At 31.8% G+C, this 22634-nt stretch overlaps 2 protein-coding genes across 7 annotated transcripts in view; one reads left to right on the top strand and one right to left on the bottom strand.

Annotated features, from left to right (window-relative positions):
* The window catches only part of LOC111037160 (laccase-1-like), a 36872-nt gene extending 14661 nt beyond the window's left edge, over window positions 1–22211 (bottom strand). For 3 of the 6 annotated variants that reach the window (XM_022319544.1, XM_022319542.1, XM_022319545.1), the window contains exon 1: window positions 11044–11170. The gene's annotated coding sequence lies outside the window, so the exon portion shown is untranslated. Of the gene's footprint in view, window positions 1–11043; window positions 11171–22127 lie in introns of those variants that run through there. The other 3 variants (XM_022319546.1, XM_022319543.1, XM_022319547.1) reach the window with 3 other exon arrangements.
* Window positions 379–10839, top strand: LOC111037162 (protein kinase shaggy-like). Its single transcript, XM_022319550.1, has 2 exons — window positions 379–4827; window positions 9063–10839. The coding sequence occupies exons 1-2, from the start codon at window positions 4569–4571 to the stop codon at window positions 9833–9835; spliced, it is 1032 nt and encodes a 343-aa protein (XP_022175242.1). The 5' UTR covers window positions 379–4568; the 3' UTR covers window positions 9836–10839.
* Window positions 22212–22634: the final 423 nt, after the last annotated feature.

Raw genomic sequence — 22634 nt, 5'->3', positions numbered from 1 at the left:
CCAAATCTTTCGCTATTAAGAAATATTTCAATCATACGATTTAAAGTTGAAACATTGATGGCCATCTATTTGACCAATAATTACATTGCATAACATAATATTATCTGTAAAATATATACCAGCTATTAACCATATTACAGATATTGTTATATACCCACCGCCCTACCTACATACAAGTTTATTTCAGAATAAAAGTTTACTCAGAATCTGTGCATATTATAATTGAAACGATTGGAAATTTAAACAGAATTTAGATTTTAATCAGTTATTTTTTAATTTCACAACGTACAATATATACAATCTCTAATAAATAATTTAAAACACATCTATCTATATAGATATATTCCGTATAGATATTGTAATGAACATTTATTTAAGTTTAGTTCAGGGACATTTGCTGTTCTTGTGGGCTATAAACAATAATATGTGAGCGTTTTAAACACGTTGTTATTGTAAACATTATTGTCTTAAGACGATTAAAATCAAATTAAAAAAATAAAATATTTTAATTAATTCATACAGTCTGATAGCCATCATATGTATAATAGGCATATAACTTACTAACTGTGCTTTTATATAGATAAGTCGTCTTACACTAGTACCTGTCATCAGGACCTTTGATAGGACGATATCCTGTCGTTAGCAAAAATAAAAAAATTTTAATCCTAGAGAATTTCTTTGTAATTTAACAATTTGTTAGATCCCGCTGTGAACATAATCTCTATAAATTATTATACAACAATAGTTTTAAATAATAATTGAAAAAACTTAAAACGTCAGTTAATAGTTTTAAGTATTGAAATACGAAAACCATTTCTGATGAAACATCCGAGGGGGTCGGTGAAATTTATTAGGGGGTTGGTGAGTGGAGCGTTCAGAGGGTAAAGCCCCCATTTCATATAGGTACCTATCTGAATATTTATTAAAACGGAATTTTGCTTTTTATTAGGCCAGCTGGATAATATGAAACATGGTTTCTCGTACCAGTCGAACTGAGACTTTTATCGGTCCCTCGAGATTGCACCATTTTCACTATAGACGAAATAATATTACGAAGATGAACTGAAACTACTCGTATAATAGACGCAATAGTTTTCATTGATATTACTTGTGTCTTGTCCGATACCATGGTTGTAATAAAGTTTGCGTTTCAGTGCGTTCCAATTATTCGGTATAATGTCTACTGGCCTTTTAAGAAACCTCTAGGGGCTCTTAAAGACGCTTTGTAACACCGGTAGACGAAAGGTGGCCTTTATAATAATTATTTACCGAAAGTTACGGGTATTGCTTTATTGTTGTATTTAGCATTTAGACAACTTACTACACATGACGTTAAAGATAGAATACGTGTGTTTTTAATTCAGCCACACTTACGCAAAACTCAACGGATCATCGTCGAATTCAAGCTTGCAGCCTTTGAAAGAAAAATACGTTACGAAAACTTTGGGGATAATGCAAGTCCGTAAAACCTGCCTAAAATAGTACTCGTATGGTTTTTCGTAATTTATAGTATTTGATTTCCTCCATGTAGAACAACGGCGGTTGGGTTTTTCTCGCGTCTAAAATCTAAATAATAATATTATGCTTTGCGCATTCTCGTAGCTCAATGGACGACGCGGTATATTATTTTTAATACATACATACCTACATCTCGCATAATACTAATTACTTAAATATATCGATAAACATCGATAATACGTATATATCTACTACGCGTACTTTGTAAAAAATAATATAATAATATATTACAATGTATTAATGTGGTCTGCCGGTTTACCAATAATAACCTATTCGTCGTCGGCGGGAAAGGAATGAAAAGGAGTAAAAAAAAACCCGAAGACCCGGATTGTCCAAACACGTAGGTAGGTAGGTAGACTTGTGCACGGGTCGCCGCCGCCGGTAATAATATATACTGGTAACACGGTAAATACCAGCCTACACCGTCGTACTACACTCGTACTCTGTAAATACAGACGACTACACACGTAAATTGGCACCACGTCACATAATATTATACGTTACGCACCTACATGATAGAGGAAATGCCGTTTGAATAAATTAATATATCGTCGTCTTCGCGGCAAACTTAAGAAATCGTACATTAATTATCAGCGCGTGCGTTTAACGTGGTATAAAATGTTATTTTCCCCCGCCGCGGTAATACAATATTATTATTTATTACTGTGTTATGCTCGTATGGACATAATATTTGGCCGAAAATATTAATAATAATGATGTACAACTTCGAAGGTTATTGCGCTCAATTAACTGGATACCTACGTGATTCGCGATCGGTCGACCAACGATGATCCGCGAACATCTATGTATTTAGGGTATACTCGTCAAGATAATAATAATAATAATAATATGGAATATAATTTAATATTAAAAAAAAAAAACAATAACGGTATTGACGGATATAATGGTAATAACATATTATTGCACCACAAAAACAATTCCATTGAGCGCCTATATTATAATAATGTTATATAATAACAGCACAGCACAAGGTGATCCATTGAAGTGTCTACATTCATTATTTAAAATATTTTTGGAAATATTCTTTAAGTTTAAATAATAAGTGGAATAGAGTGGCACAAGGGTATGTATAATATCCCCCAAAATGTTGGTCGATTACTCCGCCCATCTTACTTCAGCAGTCTTCAAGTACTTATAACCAATTATTATTAACTACTCGTTCAAAATTCCATTTGTATATATCTCAAAGTACTCCGAAAATATTCTGATTCAACTCGTCGTGAAATGTGTCGTCATTGAAAAGAGTAAAAACTTAATAAATTATAACGATAGACAATTATTGTTGTAAAAATTATAATTTTTTTTTTTTAAATGTTGTTTTATATGGACATGGAATCACTCAGAAATAATATTTTGCAAAAAGTTAAGACTTTTTGAAGTAAGGCACTTAATTGGGTAATATGGATCACCTTGTATAGTCCTAAATATAATATCTATAAGAATCTCGTTATGTATAATAAAAATTCTGCGTCCTCGACCACCGCTGAAAAAATTTTGCTCATTACTTTTCATCATATTTATAATGATAAATGGATAGGCTACAATCCTGACAAATCGGTTGGGCAAAACAAAAAATTAAATCAAACAAAATAAAACCCACTATCCTCCACTTCAGGCCCAACAACCTTTCGGATGGAATAAAGGAAACGATTACCAACATATTATATAATAGGGTAGGTCAACGAGTACGAGACCGATCCAAACACGTACACTGGTACTGAGTACTTACAGAATTTGACACCTATACCGGGAATCAAGTAAAAAGCAATAAATACAAAATATCTGACAACATATAATTATTTCAAACCCAATATCGAATCCGAACTTTCAATATTGACAACTTATTCTTTTTCTTCCAAGAACCGGAACTGGTTAAAGTCATTTAATATAAACTATATTTTATATCACCGCGTCGGTTTGGCCAACTCGGTTATCCGTTGATTGTCCTTTGATATTTTCTCGATATTGGGGCGGCCCATAGTCAAATGTTTAAATGTACATTTATTTCACTTATGAGTCTCGAGTATGTATAGCATTCAAATATGTTCTTCCGTGCATTCGATAATTAAGTGTGAATGAGTTTCAAAACTAAACTTCTTTATTAATCCTTATTACACCATTCAACTCATAAAGTAGAAGATGAAGTTATTAATGTGTTAGGATCTTACAGAGATAATTCTAAAAAACTGCTATTATTTTTAATCATAATTTATTTTTTAATTCAATTGATGTTAGGCACCAATTTACATTTATTACATTTTTTTCTTTATTTGATGTGTAAAAAATAAAAATAAAAGTATGAAAACATTGTTGATTATACTTTTGATGTTTATAATAAGAACTAATTAATTTTAAAGTAATAAATTATTTTATTGCGATGTACTAAAACGCAATTAAATTTTTTTAAAATCTGTTTGGGTCTTAGGGCCCAATCACTAGCGTGGCCGACACTTAATGTAATGTAAGCATAAGAGTTGCCTAAAAATTTCACAATAATAAAGAAAAATTTCATCAGCTTCATAAAAAGGTAAACATATCAAAACAAATGTGACTTACCCCCTCCAAAAAATTGAATTATTTATATTACCTATGATTAAGATAACCAATATCAATACTCAATGCTAATATATTTAAATGATTATAATATATAGGTCGATATTATTATAATACGTTACATAACAACAATATTGTGTGCGCGCACCAGCGTGATTGGCTCGACAATAATATTATTATACTAATTCATAACAATTAATAAAAGTTTGTTGAATTTGTAAACAGTCGCGTAAACAGCAGATTATGGTAGGTATTATATTCGTCGCGTATAACAATACCAGTTATTATTATTAATATTTGCCTCATGAGATTCATTATATAACACGATAAATAGTTATAATAATAATAATAATAATAATTCAACGATCGTGCGGTACATCATCATCGCGTTACATGACGTGCCGCCCCGCCCGCCCTCGCCGCTGAAGACTCTCGTCACTGTCTGCTAGCCGCGGTGGTGCGACGACGTCACGGCGATGACGGCGTTCGGTAACGCCGCCGCCGCCGCCGCCGACGACGACGACGGCCGATTACTACAAATCTCGTACGTCACCGTGTTGGACGGCGGCGCGTTCGGCACCGTTTACCGGGCAGTGTTGTCGGGAGGCGGCGGGACGGCGCGAACGGTGGCCGTCAAGCGCATTCGGTCGCCGGGCGGCGGCCGTCACGAACTGGACGCGCACAGACGGCTCCGGCACCCGAACGTCGTCAGATTGCTGTTCCACTTTTATTCCGGTAACGCAAAACAGTTTATAGGTACCGTCGGCATGTGCGCGAGCGCGTCGTTTTATTACGCGCCGCCGTGTAGGCATAACAATTAGGCGAAAATAGGCCAATTTTTTCGAGACGGACCTGAGAAACAACGAAGATTTGTAAAAACACGGTGCCTAGTTGAGCACCCTCTCCCCAAATTATATTTAGTCATTGACGTACAAACACAAATAACATTATTTTCATAATAATTTATACCTATTATTAAATATATTTTATTTTACACCTACTCACTTATGTCACCTATACCTACCTAATAGGTCTGTTCGTATATTTTACTCTCGCCCCGCATTTTCTGCGGAAAAAATAACAATTTTAACAGTTCATATTTAATATATACTGTAGGTTACCATTCCACCACAAAAATAAAATTTTAAATTATCTTTCATTTTTTCAATAATACTTATCGGGTTTGATTTAAAAATTGTAGAAAATAATAATATTTTCTTTCTCACTTGGTATTCAAATGATAAGCATTCGATTTGAGAAAATTTAGTGGAATTTTGGTGGGTCTATACCAAAACGTGTAACAATAAATTGGCCTCCAACCCCCCAAAAAACTCCTAAAGCTCCCTCAATTATTTCTTAACTTGACCTCGTCAGTGTAATAAATAAAGTAACAAAGTATGTTAGTTGATATTTCTAGCCCCTCCCCCAGTATTTACGCCTACAAATATCACCTATTGTTATAACTTATACACGGACTGCGTATAGGTACACACTCCAAACTTAATCATATATAGGCCTATGAATTTTTGGCAAAGTTTGTTTTTCAACAGAAAGTTTAAACTTTAAATCATGTGACTACAATTAATGACTAATTAAAACTTTTTCGACATATTTGATTATATTTATAGGTCAATTTTTTGTTTTTTTTTTACTGCATTTCAAACTGCGTTTTTAAGAATTTCATATTCATCTTTTAAGGTCTTATTATAATTTATAGTGTATTTATTTTACGGCTCTACTCATGGGTAACGTGTGCATCCTAAAGGAGTTTTTATTCAAAAACGATTCCGTTAAGCCTCAAGGTCAGGGGGAAATGTATTAAACAATAAACTTTATGAACATCTTGTCAGATTTTTATTTACGAATAAACAACCATAACGTCTAATATTATTATCTATCTATTAGCGACCTTATCGGACCGACGCCTATAGATTAGTATATAAATAATTAAATAACATATAAAAAACATATATTACATATATTTTTATACCTATATACATTATACATCTCCACGATAAAAATTTTAAATCGGCCAATAACAATACATATATATGCTTTTTTCATATAAAATATAGCTGTTATAAATATTTTAAATTATCGCTAATTATTGGTAATGCAATAGGTACACAGATGACAACAATAATGTAATATTGTTAAGTAATAGCCTAACGCGAGATTGTCGTATATTCGATTTGGTGCGTTCAACTCGCCCGCAGCTTTTGCTCACGTTTATTGGCCGTATATCCGTTCACCGATTTACATAAAAAATGACGGGAACCGATTTTAAGCGAATCATTTTCTCGACGAGTTATATTAAAGGAGAAGAAGCTGGGGGCTGTAGGAGCAATCGGTTGTCAGTGTCCTGCACGCAATGTCGCAATATTTAAAAACATATATAAACGATGAGAGTATATGAGACCGACGGCCAAATGTCTCGACGGGGAAATTATAGACCTTCACGTCAACCAAAATGCCACAACACTAAAAATACAAAAGAGGTTTTTATTTTTATTCTCGTACTTAATACGAGCAGGCGACAAAAACCCTTTTTTTTCGAAATTACGAAAAATGTCGGAACTCTAAAATATAATAATTGTGAACAAATATATAACGTACAACTGGCATATAAATATAATTTAAAATGGTGGGGGGACTTCCACGGGTCTGTTGTCTCGTTGTGCACCCCCAAAAATATTGGTCAATAATCGCGTCCATTATGGCATTATGGAAGATCACCATAAAGTTATGAAACAACGAGACGACATTTATTATGTTACATTAACAGATTTCTGCATGATGTGACCTATCATTATAATGTATGGACATGTTATATCAGCGAAATATTATAACAAACTTATGAATAATGTATACGACGACTCGCAGATGCTTTGCATACTATTTTCATACTTGTCGACGATTTGAAAGCTCTGTCATCTTATCGAAAAACTATTATGATGAGTGACTGCTTCAGTGCACTCCTCTACGACAGTTGATACTCGCTCAGAAAGTCGAAATTCGGAAACTTAAGTCGACTGCAGTGTGGACGTGTCGTGTGATATGATCAAACAAATGACTGAGTATAATGTCACAAGTATAGTGAGTGTTGTGTCGCCGGTCAGAAGCTGTTAATAATAATAAAAACTAAATAGATCCGTCGAGCACTGTAATTTGTAATATACGAGGTGTAACAGATAGATATGACAAAAAAAAAAAAATGATGCTACCTTAACGTAGTACAATTTTTTTTAACGTTTATGAGTAGTAAATAATTTAAAAAATATACTCATGACAGCAAATTTCCTAAAATTATATTTTGAAAAAAGTTATTAAATTCCAAATGAATTTAATCAAAAATAAAAATTATATTTTAAAAAAACATTCTAAAAAATTAACTACTCGACTTAGATAAATGTTTTTACCAATAAAATTGTTCTTATAATCAGATTTACAAATTGTCTAATTTGAACTGATTCAAAAAAAATTAGTTAAATTTTAAATTTTTTATATTCAGTATTAAAAAAAAATTTTTTTTTATAAAACATGTAGTGCAAGTGACTATTAACTAAATATAAAAAAAAATATTCAAAACATTGATTGTAACAAAAGTTATTGCATTAGTCAGTTCTTTTTGCTATACTCTGTATATTATAATTTCCCTTTTTTACTTATATTTTATATTGCCAAAAAGGTTAGACTAAAATAGTGAGAAATGTAGTATAATATATTGTCCCAATGAAGATTTTTTTTAAATTTATTTTTATTTTAGTGGTATTTTGGTATTGTTGGTCGGTTGTCCTGTAGCCATTAGCCAGACCCATTATAATATCATACTACGCATCATAGACACGGTATTTAATTATGAATACTCTGCATTACCTATATATAAAGCACGTATCTTTAGTGTGTTTGCGAAATGATCTATAAAAATATCCAAACTAAGATCGGTATGTGTTGTGTTGTAATATTGAAATTAATTGTGTGTATAGGTTGTAATATATAATATCACATTTTCCTTGACTTTGAAAATACCTACTAAATAATATCATGTTTGAGTTGTGTAACATTGTTATAATAATTGTATGATTCACCAAATACGGACCGAGATCATGACACTGAATGTTTGCAAAGGAATTTATGTAATTTTAAAACTAGCTTAAAAACTGTTAAAACGTGTACGGGTAATAATTACGTGTAGCGAAATGCGTACTATAACCTTAAATGGAATGACTGTATGTTAAGTATTAACCCAATTACGACTAATCCAAAAAAAAAAAAAAAAAACAGCGCGCACGAAGTGTATACCTATTACAATATAATACGTAACCTAACCTAGAGCAGGATCGATGAACGAAAATCGAAGTACAAATGTTTTAATAAATATTCGTATCCTCAAGGCGTGTTGACTCCGGATTACTAAATTTATGCATCGAATTTCGCGCTAAGAAGAAGAATTATAAAATATTATAAAATAAATATAATAATGATTATAATATATTATAAAATATTAGTCAGTTATTTTTATAACATCACAAAAAATCACGATACAAAATGTTCCAAATTTTTATAAATCATATTATAATACTCCAATATTATAATAATATGATGCTTTAAAAATGCACTAAATGACATTGAAAATCAATCATTATTCTTCTAAAACTAAAATTTGCTACGCGTTATCCGTCGGGTAAAACGGATGAGCAACCCACACGCGACGCGTCCGAGATTTTCGAGAAGAACTCATTCGATACGCATCGATAAGGCGAGTAGTTCTGTATATATACCTATTAGTCGCGTCGAAATCAGAGTCCGACAAGAGACAGAACGTTTCGTCGCGTATACTACACGTGTAATTGTATGTATTCTCGAACTCTCAATATCGGACCGATACGTATCGATGCGCGCCGATTTCCTTCCCGAAAATCTCGACAACGGCGCCACGGCGTGTATACAGTATTACGTGTGCGGTGCAGGATGGAACGGCGCCGACGAAGACGGTAGCGCCGGTCGGCTGAACTTGGTAATGGAATTGGCGCCGACCAACTTGAACCACGCGATCCGGCGACTGGCCGCGGACGGCCGGACAGCGAGCGTGGGCCACTGCAAGCTGTACGCGTACCAGATGTTCAGGGGCTTGGGGTACGTGCACGAGACGGCGGGGTTGTGCCACCGGGACGTGAAGCCCAACAACCTGTTGCTGTACCCGTCCACTGGCGTGCTCAAGCTGTGCGACTTCGGTAGCGCCAAGGACCTGTTGGACGGCCGGCCGAACACCCGGTACGCCTGTTCCCGCCGCTACCGGGCGCCCGAGCTGCTGTTCGACCAACCGCCCGACGCGCCCGATTATACCGCCGCGGTGGACGTGTGGAGCGCCGGTTGCGTGTACGCCGAACTCATGGCGGGCGCTCCCCTGTTCCCGGGCACGAGCGTACCGCACCAGCGAGAGTTGGTCGCAAGCCCACCGGTGTTCCCGGGATGGGCCCCGGCCGACGCTGTCCGGCTGGTGGCGGCCACACTCCGTTTCGACCCGGCCGCCAGGCCCACCGCGTTGGAAGCGTGCGACCACGAGTGCTTCGACGTGCTCAGGCGACCGGGCGGCCACCGCCTGCCGCCGCTGTTCGACGACTATGACGACCACTACGGTGCCGATGACAACGACAATGACGACGACAATGACAACGACAATGACGACGACAATGACAACGACAATGACAACGACGATGACTACGGATACGCACGGGTCTGAGGATATCGCTGGGACGACAACGCGCGTGGATTATGGATACGCCTGATTTATATTAAAAATATTTTTATCATCACTTTAGTTTTGAATAATATTTTATTTTATTTTTTCGTCAATAACAAACGAAGTTTAAGTTCAACTTGCAGTGGCTGCAGGGCCCCTACTAAAATTTACCAAGTTAAATAACATTTAATATGTGTCGCTGTAATTTATTTTTTCAACAAGTTTCTTTAAAATATCTTTATAGTCTAGACAGACTTGGATTAACATTTTTTTGTTTTTTTTTTCAAGCATTTAAACTGAAAAGAAATTATACTCTAAACAACAAAAACACAAAATTCCTAGTTTGGCGGTGGCGGGTGACTGTCCCCGTCCATTATTTAAGAAAATATTATATAATTAGTAATTACTATTATAGTATCAAATATCATCAATGGCTTATCGTGCAGACACTGGGTGGCCCTAGAGCCTATAGGAATCGGAGGTCTACTTTAACACAACAATTTAATTATAAAATGTGACTCTAAAAAAGCTAATTAAAAAAACTTAAAATTACTGCTCATACATTTAATTAAAACAGACTTGTGTACTTAAGAAGATGGCCAAGTACAGCTCTGAAACATTAGGTGTCGTGTAGGTCACGGTAATGAATTTATTTTTTATTGACATTTATAAAGAAAAATTTAAAATTAGTTGAAAATTTTAAATATCTATAAATAGCTCAAAATCAAGAATCGAAATATTTTGAAAATGTTACCATTCACTGAAAATGTGGCGAGATTTCGTCAAAAGTTGTTTCGCATAAAAATTCCCATTTTTTTCTGGATTTTTGTTTTTGTTGTTCCCAATGATCAAGGGAAGTACTAGGAATTTTCGACTTCGATCTTCCCAAAGTATCAACTATAGATCCAACATCCTATCAGTAGCCACCTTCAAAGTGTCGAAGTTCGAACAATTTTTCTACCGCTTTTCGTGTGTACAGACACAAAGAAAAATTAAAAATTAAATACACACCTCATCGCTACGCTCAGAATCCAAAATGATCACGATAAAAAAACTGTTGCGCCCCCTCAACTCGGGTGCACCTGGGGGGCCCGGCCTAAGTACACCACTGAAGGTCATCATAATATATTATATTGTTATACTTCAGCGCGTGCGGTGGACACATAATAAAATACGCGTATAACATAAATATATTATTATTGACTTACCTCAATAATTGAGTGCGATACACGGTGGTGATGCGAGTATTAAATATAGTGTTCGTTCTGCGTGGACGTGTGTGTGCAGCAAACTAAACGTTTCAAACCGATGTCGGCGAATAAACGGCGTGGAAATGTGCGAAAAGGGCCTATATATATGCATGCCCGTGTACGCGGTCGGACATGACGTCAACAAGGCATTTTTCGGAGCTATACCGCGGTTATTATCGCAAAATATTATTTAATTATATTATTGAATGCTGCAGGTGCTATTAGCATCGGATCACATTCTTATTATAATCATTACATTATATTATTGTGTTGGCATTGATTGCAATACACTGCTATAAATATTTTCCAACACAATAATTCGGCGGTCGATATGATAATACTTTTAAGCCGTACCCAGATACCTATATTATACTATATTATTGCTGTCTGCTTTTGACCGGATCGATGACGCTTTAATTCGACTCCGCCGCCGAGATATCGCAGAACAAATGCGTCACAAGCGACGACGTCGAGGTCCTCTACATAATATTGTGTATTATTATTATTATTGAACCGAGTGTAATAACTAATAACTACTAACTAATAGCACCGACAATAATCATTACTGTTGGCCGGATATTGTGCATGATATATTATATTATTATTATAAAACGTCGTATGTATGTATGTGCACTATAAATATGGGTAACTGCGCGTCCAAGGGCGATCTCCCGCAGGTGTACCGGAGAACACTCTCTTGACAATAAAACAATAATTCTTAACACTTTTGAGTGATTAATAATGCGTTTAATTTCCGTTTTCAAAACAAAACATACTATTACAATGCTAGTATAAATTTGCCCGTGGTTTCCTATAACATTAAAAAATATGATATCAATACGTTCGACTGCGGTAGATAGGATACATAATATTTGTATATTTTTTTTTTATATACCTTTTATTATTTATTTAGCTCAAAAATTACATTAAATCAACAGATATTAACAAAATATTTGCACGAATATGATAATATGATAATACCGTCATATTACACTATTAATGTTTAAATAGAAAAAAAAAGAAATTAATCAGTTTATTGCTCGATGAACACCGTCTTAATAAGTAGATTATAATTACACTTAAATATTCTTTAGTAGTCTAGTCCCAGGTGGTAGGTCGGTAGGTGGTACAGGTGGTATAGGTTAGGTAAATGGAATTTCAGATTTCTAAATGTTCTTTGATCGTTTTCTTTACTGCAACTCGATTATTTTAGAACCTACTTCACTTTCTAATTACAGCTATAAGTATTTATTTTAAATCGTTTAAGTCAAAAAATCATCTGAAACAATATTCTAGTTATTATATTATTATATTTAATTTTAAAAGTATAAAATAATTTTAGTAGCTTACTAAATAATTGTTATTTATTATACATCGTTCACCGTTATGATTACATTATTTTATATTCTATTATGTTTAACATATTGATTAAATTGTTTAGCAGTTTTATACTATTCGGTATCACGATGTTATATGATGTAATTAAAAATGTTGAATGATTGATTGAATATTTGAAAATATAACATCAGTTATCTCTTACTGACATACATTACTACATATTAGACAAATAATTTAATAATTAATTAGATTGGCTAATACGGAAAATAGGTACTCGGCACTCGCTAAAAAAAATACCAGTGAGTAATTAAATCAATAGATAATATTGTGTAGGTATACCTCTTAATAATGATTTAAATGCACTAATGAGCATCTTAACTCTGATATGACATTATAATATACGCGTATTACGGCTAGACGTACGTTACGCTTCTAAATTACAAAACTTGAACTGATAACAATGAGATATAATAATTTTTCATACGAAAAATATATTATAATATTGTGTATTTGTTGTGATATTTACGACTTCTTTTTTATGAAATATTTTTTAAATGATAATATAATAATATAATATTGTGTTCAAGATCATAATATTAGTACAGGCGACGTGGTTATTGATTAATAAACAATAATTCCTTTAAAATATTCTATTCTATTGCTATTCTATTGGGTAGATTTAGATTAAAGTCCATATTGTAAATACCTTAATATTGATGATCTATATTTAGATGGTATCGATTTATGCGTATAATAATATATGTTATATTGCTCAGAGAGAAATGTATTCGTACTTATTGCTTTATTATCAGTTATAATGTGGTATAATAAAAAAGTAAGCACGAGATACACAATACACAACTCGTCATTAAAAAATTTGCCGCTTATCAAACTCTATAATTAGACGCCGTGTAGAGGCAGTCGTCTCCCATTATTGGTTAAAACAAAAAAAGAAATAAGATCTGATTACCAATTAACGAATATCGCGGAGAATCACTTAATACATACAATACGATAGACGTGACGTGTATCTCTACGGCTCGGCGTTCTCGTATTATTATATTACGTATTATGATCTTTTGTCGTGGAGATTTTTTTTCTCAGATTAAATAACTATTATTATTCGATTCAAGGTCGACGTCTTCCAACGGCGGTTATTTTCAAATCATAAGTTATGTCCGTTCTTTTGCAGCTAATTTCTCAATGCTAATATTATATATTATGCGTTGAACACACACACCGGACCTTGTGTACGTCATCGCAGTATTATTATGTTATCGGTCCTCGTAATATATTTCAAACATCGCATGGCTAATAATAATAATAACATAATCGTTCCAATATTACACATTTTTTCTCGTAGATGGGTCTCTTTGACGACAGATCAATAGCATATTATTACTGTTGTCGTCATCTCGAATGTCTGTGCGAATCTATTTTTATCTGGCGTATTATAGGCGTCACAATAATAATAATAATAGTAATATTAATATGTAAATATCGTAATAATATTGTTATTGTGATCGTAAACCTTATACTCATAACGACTCTATAGGGCCATCGTCGGAGTAAAACACGCGCACAGAGTTCGGCGGCAACGATTTATTCCGGTTTTTGGTTCACGGTTGCTGAACATTGAGGACAGTACCTACATTGCGTATCAAAAGTAATAACAGCGATGGTAAAGAGAAAAAATATGTGCATAATGTATTATAATAAATAAAATAGACACAAGGCTGTGTACTTCTATCTGATGACCCTACCTAACGTAACTTTAATAAATAAATGATAATAATAATAATAATAATATAAAAAAAAAAAATTAAAAAAACTTTAAAAAAACATATACATTATATTATTATACGTGTCTACAATGGAGCACACAAGGTTCGCGTTTAATTGTTGCGTTTCTTTTTTCGTAAAATTAGGTTAATAAATTGTACTTAAACATCCGTTTTTGCATAGACAAAGTGATGTTTGGTAGTTATATAAATGTGGGTAACTACGTTGTGGCTACCTACACGAGTAGGATATCACATTTCAAATGCTTTCCAATGTAAATGTCACCATACATGACGTGTGCGATTTACAAATTACCCTACGTTAATAATAATAATAATAACAATAATATATTATTATGTATGTTTTATTCGAACATGATTGTTTGGTACGAATAAATATTAAGGTCAAATTAGATAAAATCGTATATTATGGAAATTCTCGAGTGATGCTAAAATCTCTGTTGTATTATATTATTTGCATTTTAACATATTTTCATAAAAGCATGAGTATACATATATCAATATAATTATATTATTAAGTTACTGTTGTGTGAAAAAAACAGGCAGTCGTTCGGTAGGTACTTACAAAATCCGTTATTAGAAAACCGACATAAGAGTTTCTTGACTCGGTTAATTAGGTAAATCAAGAATATTAATATTATTATACTATCGGCTCCATAACAACCTGTTGATGTAAAATATCAAAGTACGTGCGATATACCATTTAAATTTAAATCAACGTTTCCAATTATAATAATAATAACAGCGTATACAAATAATATATTATACTGTACCTACCTACATTATAGTATTATTATTACTGGCGGTAGGTAGTCCGTAAGGTTTTATGTATTTATCCGTCCAATCTAAGTTCATTATATACTAAAGCGATATGTACGCGCAATATGATACGTGCAGCGTATACAAAATTCGTTTCGAAAACCAGTGCAAGACATATATGTGATTTTCCGTGAGTTTTCGGCAATTGATATATTATTACGTATTATTAATTATAATTTTTTTTATCATTGTTTCAATTTGCCACCAATAGACTAATTGTTCTGCAAACGGTTCATAAAAAGTAAAGTTCAAACTTTTAATTGCCCATCCGTGAAGGTTTCTAATTAAATTTAATATCTCCACACTTGTGTACGAAGCGGAAAAATCGTGATATGAAGTAGCATAATATTATATTATTTATTATACCAGGTAGTATCGCTAATTAACGCCCGATGTTATCAAATCGACTCCGGATGCCCCGATAACACGAGCTTGTACAAAAATGTAATTATGTACATTTATATGTAATAATATACATTTATAGTGAACTGCACACATTTTTTTTCTTCTTAAATAGTTAATTATATTAGCTAAGGTTAAGTAAGTATTGTAAAACAATATAGTGTATTTGATCGCGACTTAATACTTCACACTTTAGAATACCTAATTGTAAATTTATATTTATTGCATCAAGATAAATAATCAATCAAGTATTTTTTTAATAATTTAACCTTCCGTTATCTCCTTTATCTTTAATTTTATCGTAAACACTTGATTCTCCATATGAACTGTCTACACTATAATACAATTATTGTTCTCTAGCTTTTGTTAATGTTAGTTAAATTGTGGGAAGCTATAAAAACTTTGTGTCAGTACATCAATAATTTTCGGGCTGAGGCCTAAGATTTGATTGACTACCCAACGTCGACTTATGGCCAATATAGTAAAAAAAGCTGCTGCGTTTGAAGAAAATATAATACTTGAAAAACCAATAAATGATAGTGTTGAAAAAAATTGCATATGATTATGAAAATAGTTTTGTAACGTACTATATTTATTTTTCATAATATTATATTTTTAACATAGCTATATGAATAGTTCTAAGTCTATGTGAAATGGGTGTAACAATTAAACGATGTTTAATGCATATGCTGTACTTGTTTATTTAAAATGATGAAGACGTAATTTTATTATAAAATAAACCATGGGCACGCAATTTGTTTTCGATGAATTATAATATATAGGTTACCCTTGAAATAAATATATGTACAATTTAAAAAAGAAAATTATGAAATAAATTAAGTTTTTTTTTAAACTGAACAAAAAAATGATCGTTAGTAAAAAAATAACATACAGGTAGATACTAGTAAAATACATGAATTTTTTTTTAAAATTGTTTTTATCGTGTATATTAAATCTGTGTATCATACTTAGGTACTTATACATAATGATATGCATAAAACGCATTCTTAGTTTAATGTAGTAAATATTATTAACAATATAATATGTATCCATATTAGATTATATCGTTCGGTCATTATAATAATCATTGTTATCTGTATCATTATTGTCAAAATTGTTTAATGAGAGGTGCAATATTGTGTTGCACTTCAAAGTGCAAAGGAAAAACAATTAACCACAAAACCAATGATTTTTAACGTAAAGTTCAATCCTATACTATAAAAATAATCAATTTCATAAACATTATCTATACTGAATCATAAACGGGTTGAATTAACACGAATCTCGTCAGTGGTACCGGAACACAGAAGTATAATATTTAATCACCTATCGATATGTGTGCAGTGTCTAGAGATCATAAATTCATCAAATATATTACATAGACGCAAATCGTCTATAAGCCTGCAGTGGCGTGACGCCCTTATATGATACACCGTACGCTTTGCTGACCAATGTACAGTCGTCAAACACTTACACCTTTAGTAGTTATATTATTAATTATTGCTTTCGATTTTCGTGGAAATTGAAGTAAGTAAATACCTATTCATTTATTTTATTCAAAACGTCTACGGTCAATTAGTGGCGTCGAAGCATATCAATAATTATTATTGTGGTAGGGCCAACCTACGAGGTGAAAGTCACTTCCGACACCATGGGCAAACATTTTCATATTTTTACTAGAGTATAAAATATTCTTTCTTTTGTAAATTATGTACAACCATAACAATTAATGGACGTTTTTATTTCGAAACATTTTTTTAATGATGTCAATTTTTCAAAATTGCTTTATAATATTCATGTTGACGCATATACTATGATAAGTAGAATAAATAGTTTGAACAACTTTTGATAATTTGTAGACATGTAGTTAGGGGTTGAATAATCACCTAGTATTTTTGAATTTTTCTAAAATACTTTAAAAACGTCGGATTTGATACAATTTACTGAATCAAAAATTTTGTGAATGTGAAACATTGCTTTTCAAGCATTAACACTTTTTTATACATCAATGAACTTAAAAAATAAAACTTTTGAATTTTTTTATACTTTATATTGAGAGAATTTTTTGTATTTTTAAGACTAAATAAAATAAGTCGAAAACAACATTATTATTAGTTTATACTTATTAAAATATTAGTTTTATATTGTAAATTAGTCATTTTCGTGAGTTCGTGACTGTCTCTCTTTCAAAGTTTCGATAATACCAGTCCTCAATAATGATCAATTTTTATTTATATTTTTACAATGGTTATTTTTTTTAAATAATATGTTTTTTACACAACTGCTATCAGAATATTTTTTAATACATTTAAAAACATTTCAAATATTATTTTGGGATTTTCTGGGGTCATTAAATTATATTTGTTTTAGTACATGTTTCTTATTTTTATGGCATTAATGTCCTTGCTCTAGAAATAGCTATAATAGTATAATATTAATTATTAATATTTGAATATTTTTTACTTTAGTTTTAGTTTTGTCAAGTCTTAATTTTTTTTTAAATTGGTCATCAAATTTCATATGCCTTTCTGTGGCCTGTGAGTTTTCTTCCATACTTTCATCGTTCCATACCTTTTCAATAATTCATTGTATACAGTATACTCAGCTAAGTACAAAATACAATGTATTATATTCATGTGTGTATATCCACCATATTTTATATTATGATAATAATTATCGATTGAAACATAAATTACAATATACCTATAGGGTATTTACTTTTATTTATACCTCACACAGTATAATATAAATTTACAAATTGTAATATGAATAATGGTAGGTAGGTACTGGATAGTGGGTACATAGATACGAAAAAACAAAAAAACGGTAATGTAATTTGTATACCTATATATTTGTTTTTTGAATTCGGTATTAGTTTTGGGCATGCATCTGATCTGTTTTGAAGGTCACAAACATTCATTCATCCGCGTTTGCACACGATACTCCGATAAAAATAGTATCAACATTTTTCATATGTTAATCATTATTTCTTACATGTTCGATTATTTCAATGCCATGACTATTATATTATTATATACGAATGGAAATAAGTGATGCAATAAATTGCAAGTATTTTTTCTTCTTACGTAAGTTTTTCAGAGATCATCATACAGCCACACGCAAGTTTAAGGTCTAGGTTATTATTGTTATAATTTTTTTCTCCAGGTTTACGAATCCAATCCAATTTATTGAAGGCAATCGCGTTTTGATCGAATTGACGTCCATACCGTTGATCTATTGTACCCCCTATCGACATATTATTATCCTATGTATATAATATTATCATTATTATTATACTAGACGATTTTATAATGGCATAAAAAATCACGTATTAAAACCATTTACGTTGCTATGAATAATTAGTTAAGCTCGTTTATAAACGCATACACACCGTGTAATACTTTAATAATAATATGTACATTTATTATTTATAATATTTTATAACTTAAGTAACTGAGAAGTGAACTAATTATTATTATAATTATAATAGCCTCTACCACTTGTAACAATATACACCTTGTAAAGCTGCATAGAAAAACAACAACAAAAAAATTACAATTTACAATTTACGAAGGTACGAGTAAAAACTCCATGGGTAGGTATGGTATAAATGAAAATATAAAATATGTACTATGTAGCTAGGTAGGTAACTAACCTACCTACAATTATATCTGAAATTTGTAGTAAAATGCGAGTAGGTATTATTAAAAATGTAGAGATGTACATCATACTGCACACTGCTCATAAAATACAATGAAAACTTCATTTTTACAATATGTTGATGTTATGATGATAATATTTACCCAAAACTACAAACTATTGCATCACATTGCAAATAATTAACAACTTAACAGGTATTTTAATTTCTTTTATTGTACATTCGTTTTAAGATTTTATCTCAAATTCTTAAATTTATTGTTTACAATGCCTATAATAATATAGTATAATATCTATACGTGTATAGCTTATGTAGATATTATACACGATAATATCGTCAAATCTATAATGTTAAAATTTGTGAAACTTAACTAAAATATAATTTAATTGACTTTGATTGAGTAACATTTAACTCTTTTATAACTATACGAACTTTTTAATAAGCATATTCAGTCCTTAACCTAAAAATAACTTTGCAGATAACGTAAATGCATTCAACACAGTATTGATATTATTATAATTACCTTCCGCGATTTTCTAGCAGAATAATATTGTATAGTCAATGATTCCATTTTAGCAATGTTTAAACTGGTCCGTGTTACGATCGGTTTATTTGAAACATTTAAATGCTATTTATTATTATAATTCAAATGGTCAAGATCAAAATATTTCACAATGTTCAAATAGCAATTATTATAGGTATAAGAGGTAGGTGCCTCCACTAATAATACTAAAACCTAATGATGAAAATCGAAGAATGCACGTGCGATCCAATTCGTAATCGGAAATATTTCCAGAGGATTTTATAATTTTGTAACACATGTATATATATATATGTGTGTGGATTCGAAACCGGACTAAAAAGGCCTTGGAAAGTAGAATACCACAAAAAAATCGTACACGTGTATAAATAATATGTTTTTTTTATTTATTTTTAAATTGTTTTAATCTCTTTTATTATTATTATTATTATTATTATTAACCCGTCTCGACGAAGGTAGGTATACTAATAGAGTAACCCGCCATGGAAATGCAAAATGGAATGTAGAACTTTCACAGTTCCCGGCAGAGGTGCCAGCTGCTGATAAGTCCAACCCCCGTGTATGCATATGGCAGTGTGCTCGCTGACTACTTGGCATATTATAATATAATATCTTGTGCAACTACACAAAATAAATATTAATAATCATGTATATATATGTATAGGTTACATATACATATATACCCACCCATTACATTTCTGCAGTGTACATATGTAGGCTGCAGGTATATCGGTCCGCCTGAGAGCTTATATATTCTGAGTTTACGATCGTGTTTATCTCACAATACGTGACTTAGGGGTCATGTGCCGGGCAATGCGCAGAGTATATTTAATTTGTAATGGACATTATTTTATTGTGATCGCGATTATGCAACGGCGTTGGCAACTGGACGTACCGCGTCCTTGGAGGTCATTTTATTATTATTATTATTATTGTAGCTATTATTTGTTTGTTTTTTTTTTTTTTTAAAGATGTTTCACTTTCACTATCAACGATGACCATCAACCATGACCGGACAAACTGGAGCTTTGTCAGGTTGTTCACGAAAATCCGCCGCAATTAAGGAACGAAATTGCCGTGTAAACCGCAAGTACTTGATGTTTAGGTTATTATTCTCATTGATGGGTACCTGCAGCACTGTGCACACGTTACGCGTGAGAATAATGGTATAATGTATTCTAATAATATAATACATATCAGAAACGGCATAATTCGTCGCCCATTATTTTCCATAAGACGGCGTTTTGTGTATGCAATTTTAAGGTAACGTTAAAGTCGTTACGAACAAACATAACATCAATAAATAGTTTCTATTAAATTTAATAAAATATTATTGTTGTATGGCAACAATAATAATGACGTATGTAGCAGCAATGCGATTGGTTAACTCGTATAGCGGATTAAAAAAACGTTCATTTTTTTTTTGACAGATTCGCGCTATATCCTTACTACGTATGTATTATATTTTGAACGATATATATTTATATTGAAAACCTGTTCGATACGACCGAACTTCAAATATAATAACGCTTGACACCTATACATTCTAAATTAAACCCAATTGCATTATTACATGCATGTATAATTATAAAACTAGAAACCTTGAAATCCTATAGTTACGAATTTGACAGTCGTAACAACTAGTGTTGACCGCCTAGCACAGTAGTACCTACGTATAATACAGTAAACACACATTAACAAATATTTGTGTAATAGTGATAAAGACATGTTGGTTTAACGGGCACTTGATTCATATTAATTAGAAAAGACGTATTTTTATAAATACATATAATATATATGAAATAGGTTATTGCCTCGGATTATTGCGAAGGACTCGACGGTCGATGTTGTTTATTAAAATATATTCCTCAAACCATAAATCATTTTCCATGTTTATAATATTTTAAAAGGTATTTGTTTATGAACAATCATGTAATGTTCAAGAACAGAGTGCAATTTATTATTTTTCTATAGTTTTTTTGAGAATGAATTAGTACCTATATTATATTGTGTAACTAAGTAAATTGAAAAAAAGTAAATATCGAATTCAACGTGTACAGGCGTCAAGACGTGTACAACAATTTGATTGAAAATAGAAATAAATTTATATCTAAATAATAAAGACGTTATATGCTGCATAGTGTGCATAGTATACATTACGTGAACAAAACTGATGAACGTTGAGTACCTATAACAATAATTAAAGAATCTAGTCTTGTTCGCATTATACATAGGTATACCTATACTGGAAATGGCAATTTAAAATTCTAGACAACATAATAATATTGGCCTAAACATATATTATACATACAAGTACATAACTTTCAAGATTTCACTTATTGCTTAACTGTTTTAAAAAAAAATCATATGTAGGATAGTAATATTGCCTTTGTCATTTTAATATGTATTTTGGAATCTAAATAAGCATTTGGTATCATACGGGTGCTTACAAGGAAATAAAAAAATAAAAAAATTCACTTACCCTTCTTGAAAATTTCACTATTTCTGATGACTTCTGCGAACTCGCGCTGATACCGTCGGTACACTAATATAGTAATAAACATGTTGGGTGCTTCTATGCTTTCGTCAAGGTTGTTTTGCCCTACCTCTCTCATCCCTATACTAAGATCATACAGTTACGTAAAGATATCTCGTTAGACAATGATTGACCTTGGATAGATTATAATATCTAGTTCAGTATTGTAAACAATTAAAAAAATTATGTTTAAAAAGATTCTACTATTGTTTAACTGTTTGACATCACCGATCTAAGATAACACGATCAAAAAATATTTTAAGGAAAAATGTATAGGTTGTCTTATGTAAGCAATACAATAAATATACATAATTTTATTAATATAAAATAATCTCAAGCAAAATCAATACAATTTAAGCATTTTTACTTTACACTTTCATCTTATTGTCTTACATTAAACAAAAATAATTACCTACCTCGAAATTTAACCTACTTAGCTACTTATAAAATATA

This window comes from Myzus persicae, unplaced genomic scaffold (genome assembly GCF_001856785.1).
Source record: "Myzus persicae strain clone G006 unplaced genomic scaffold, MPER_G0061.0, whole genome shotgun sequence".
Taxonomy (NCBI): domain Eukaryota; kingdom Metazoa; phylum Arthropoda; class Insecta; order Hemiptera; family Aphididae; genus Myzus; species Myzus persicae.
The sequence above is the reverse complement of the archived record's forward strand: the minus strand, read 5'-3'. Positions and strand labels throughout refer to the sequence as shown.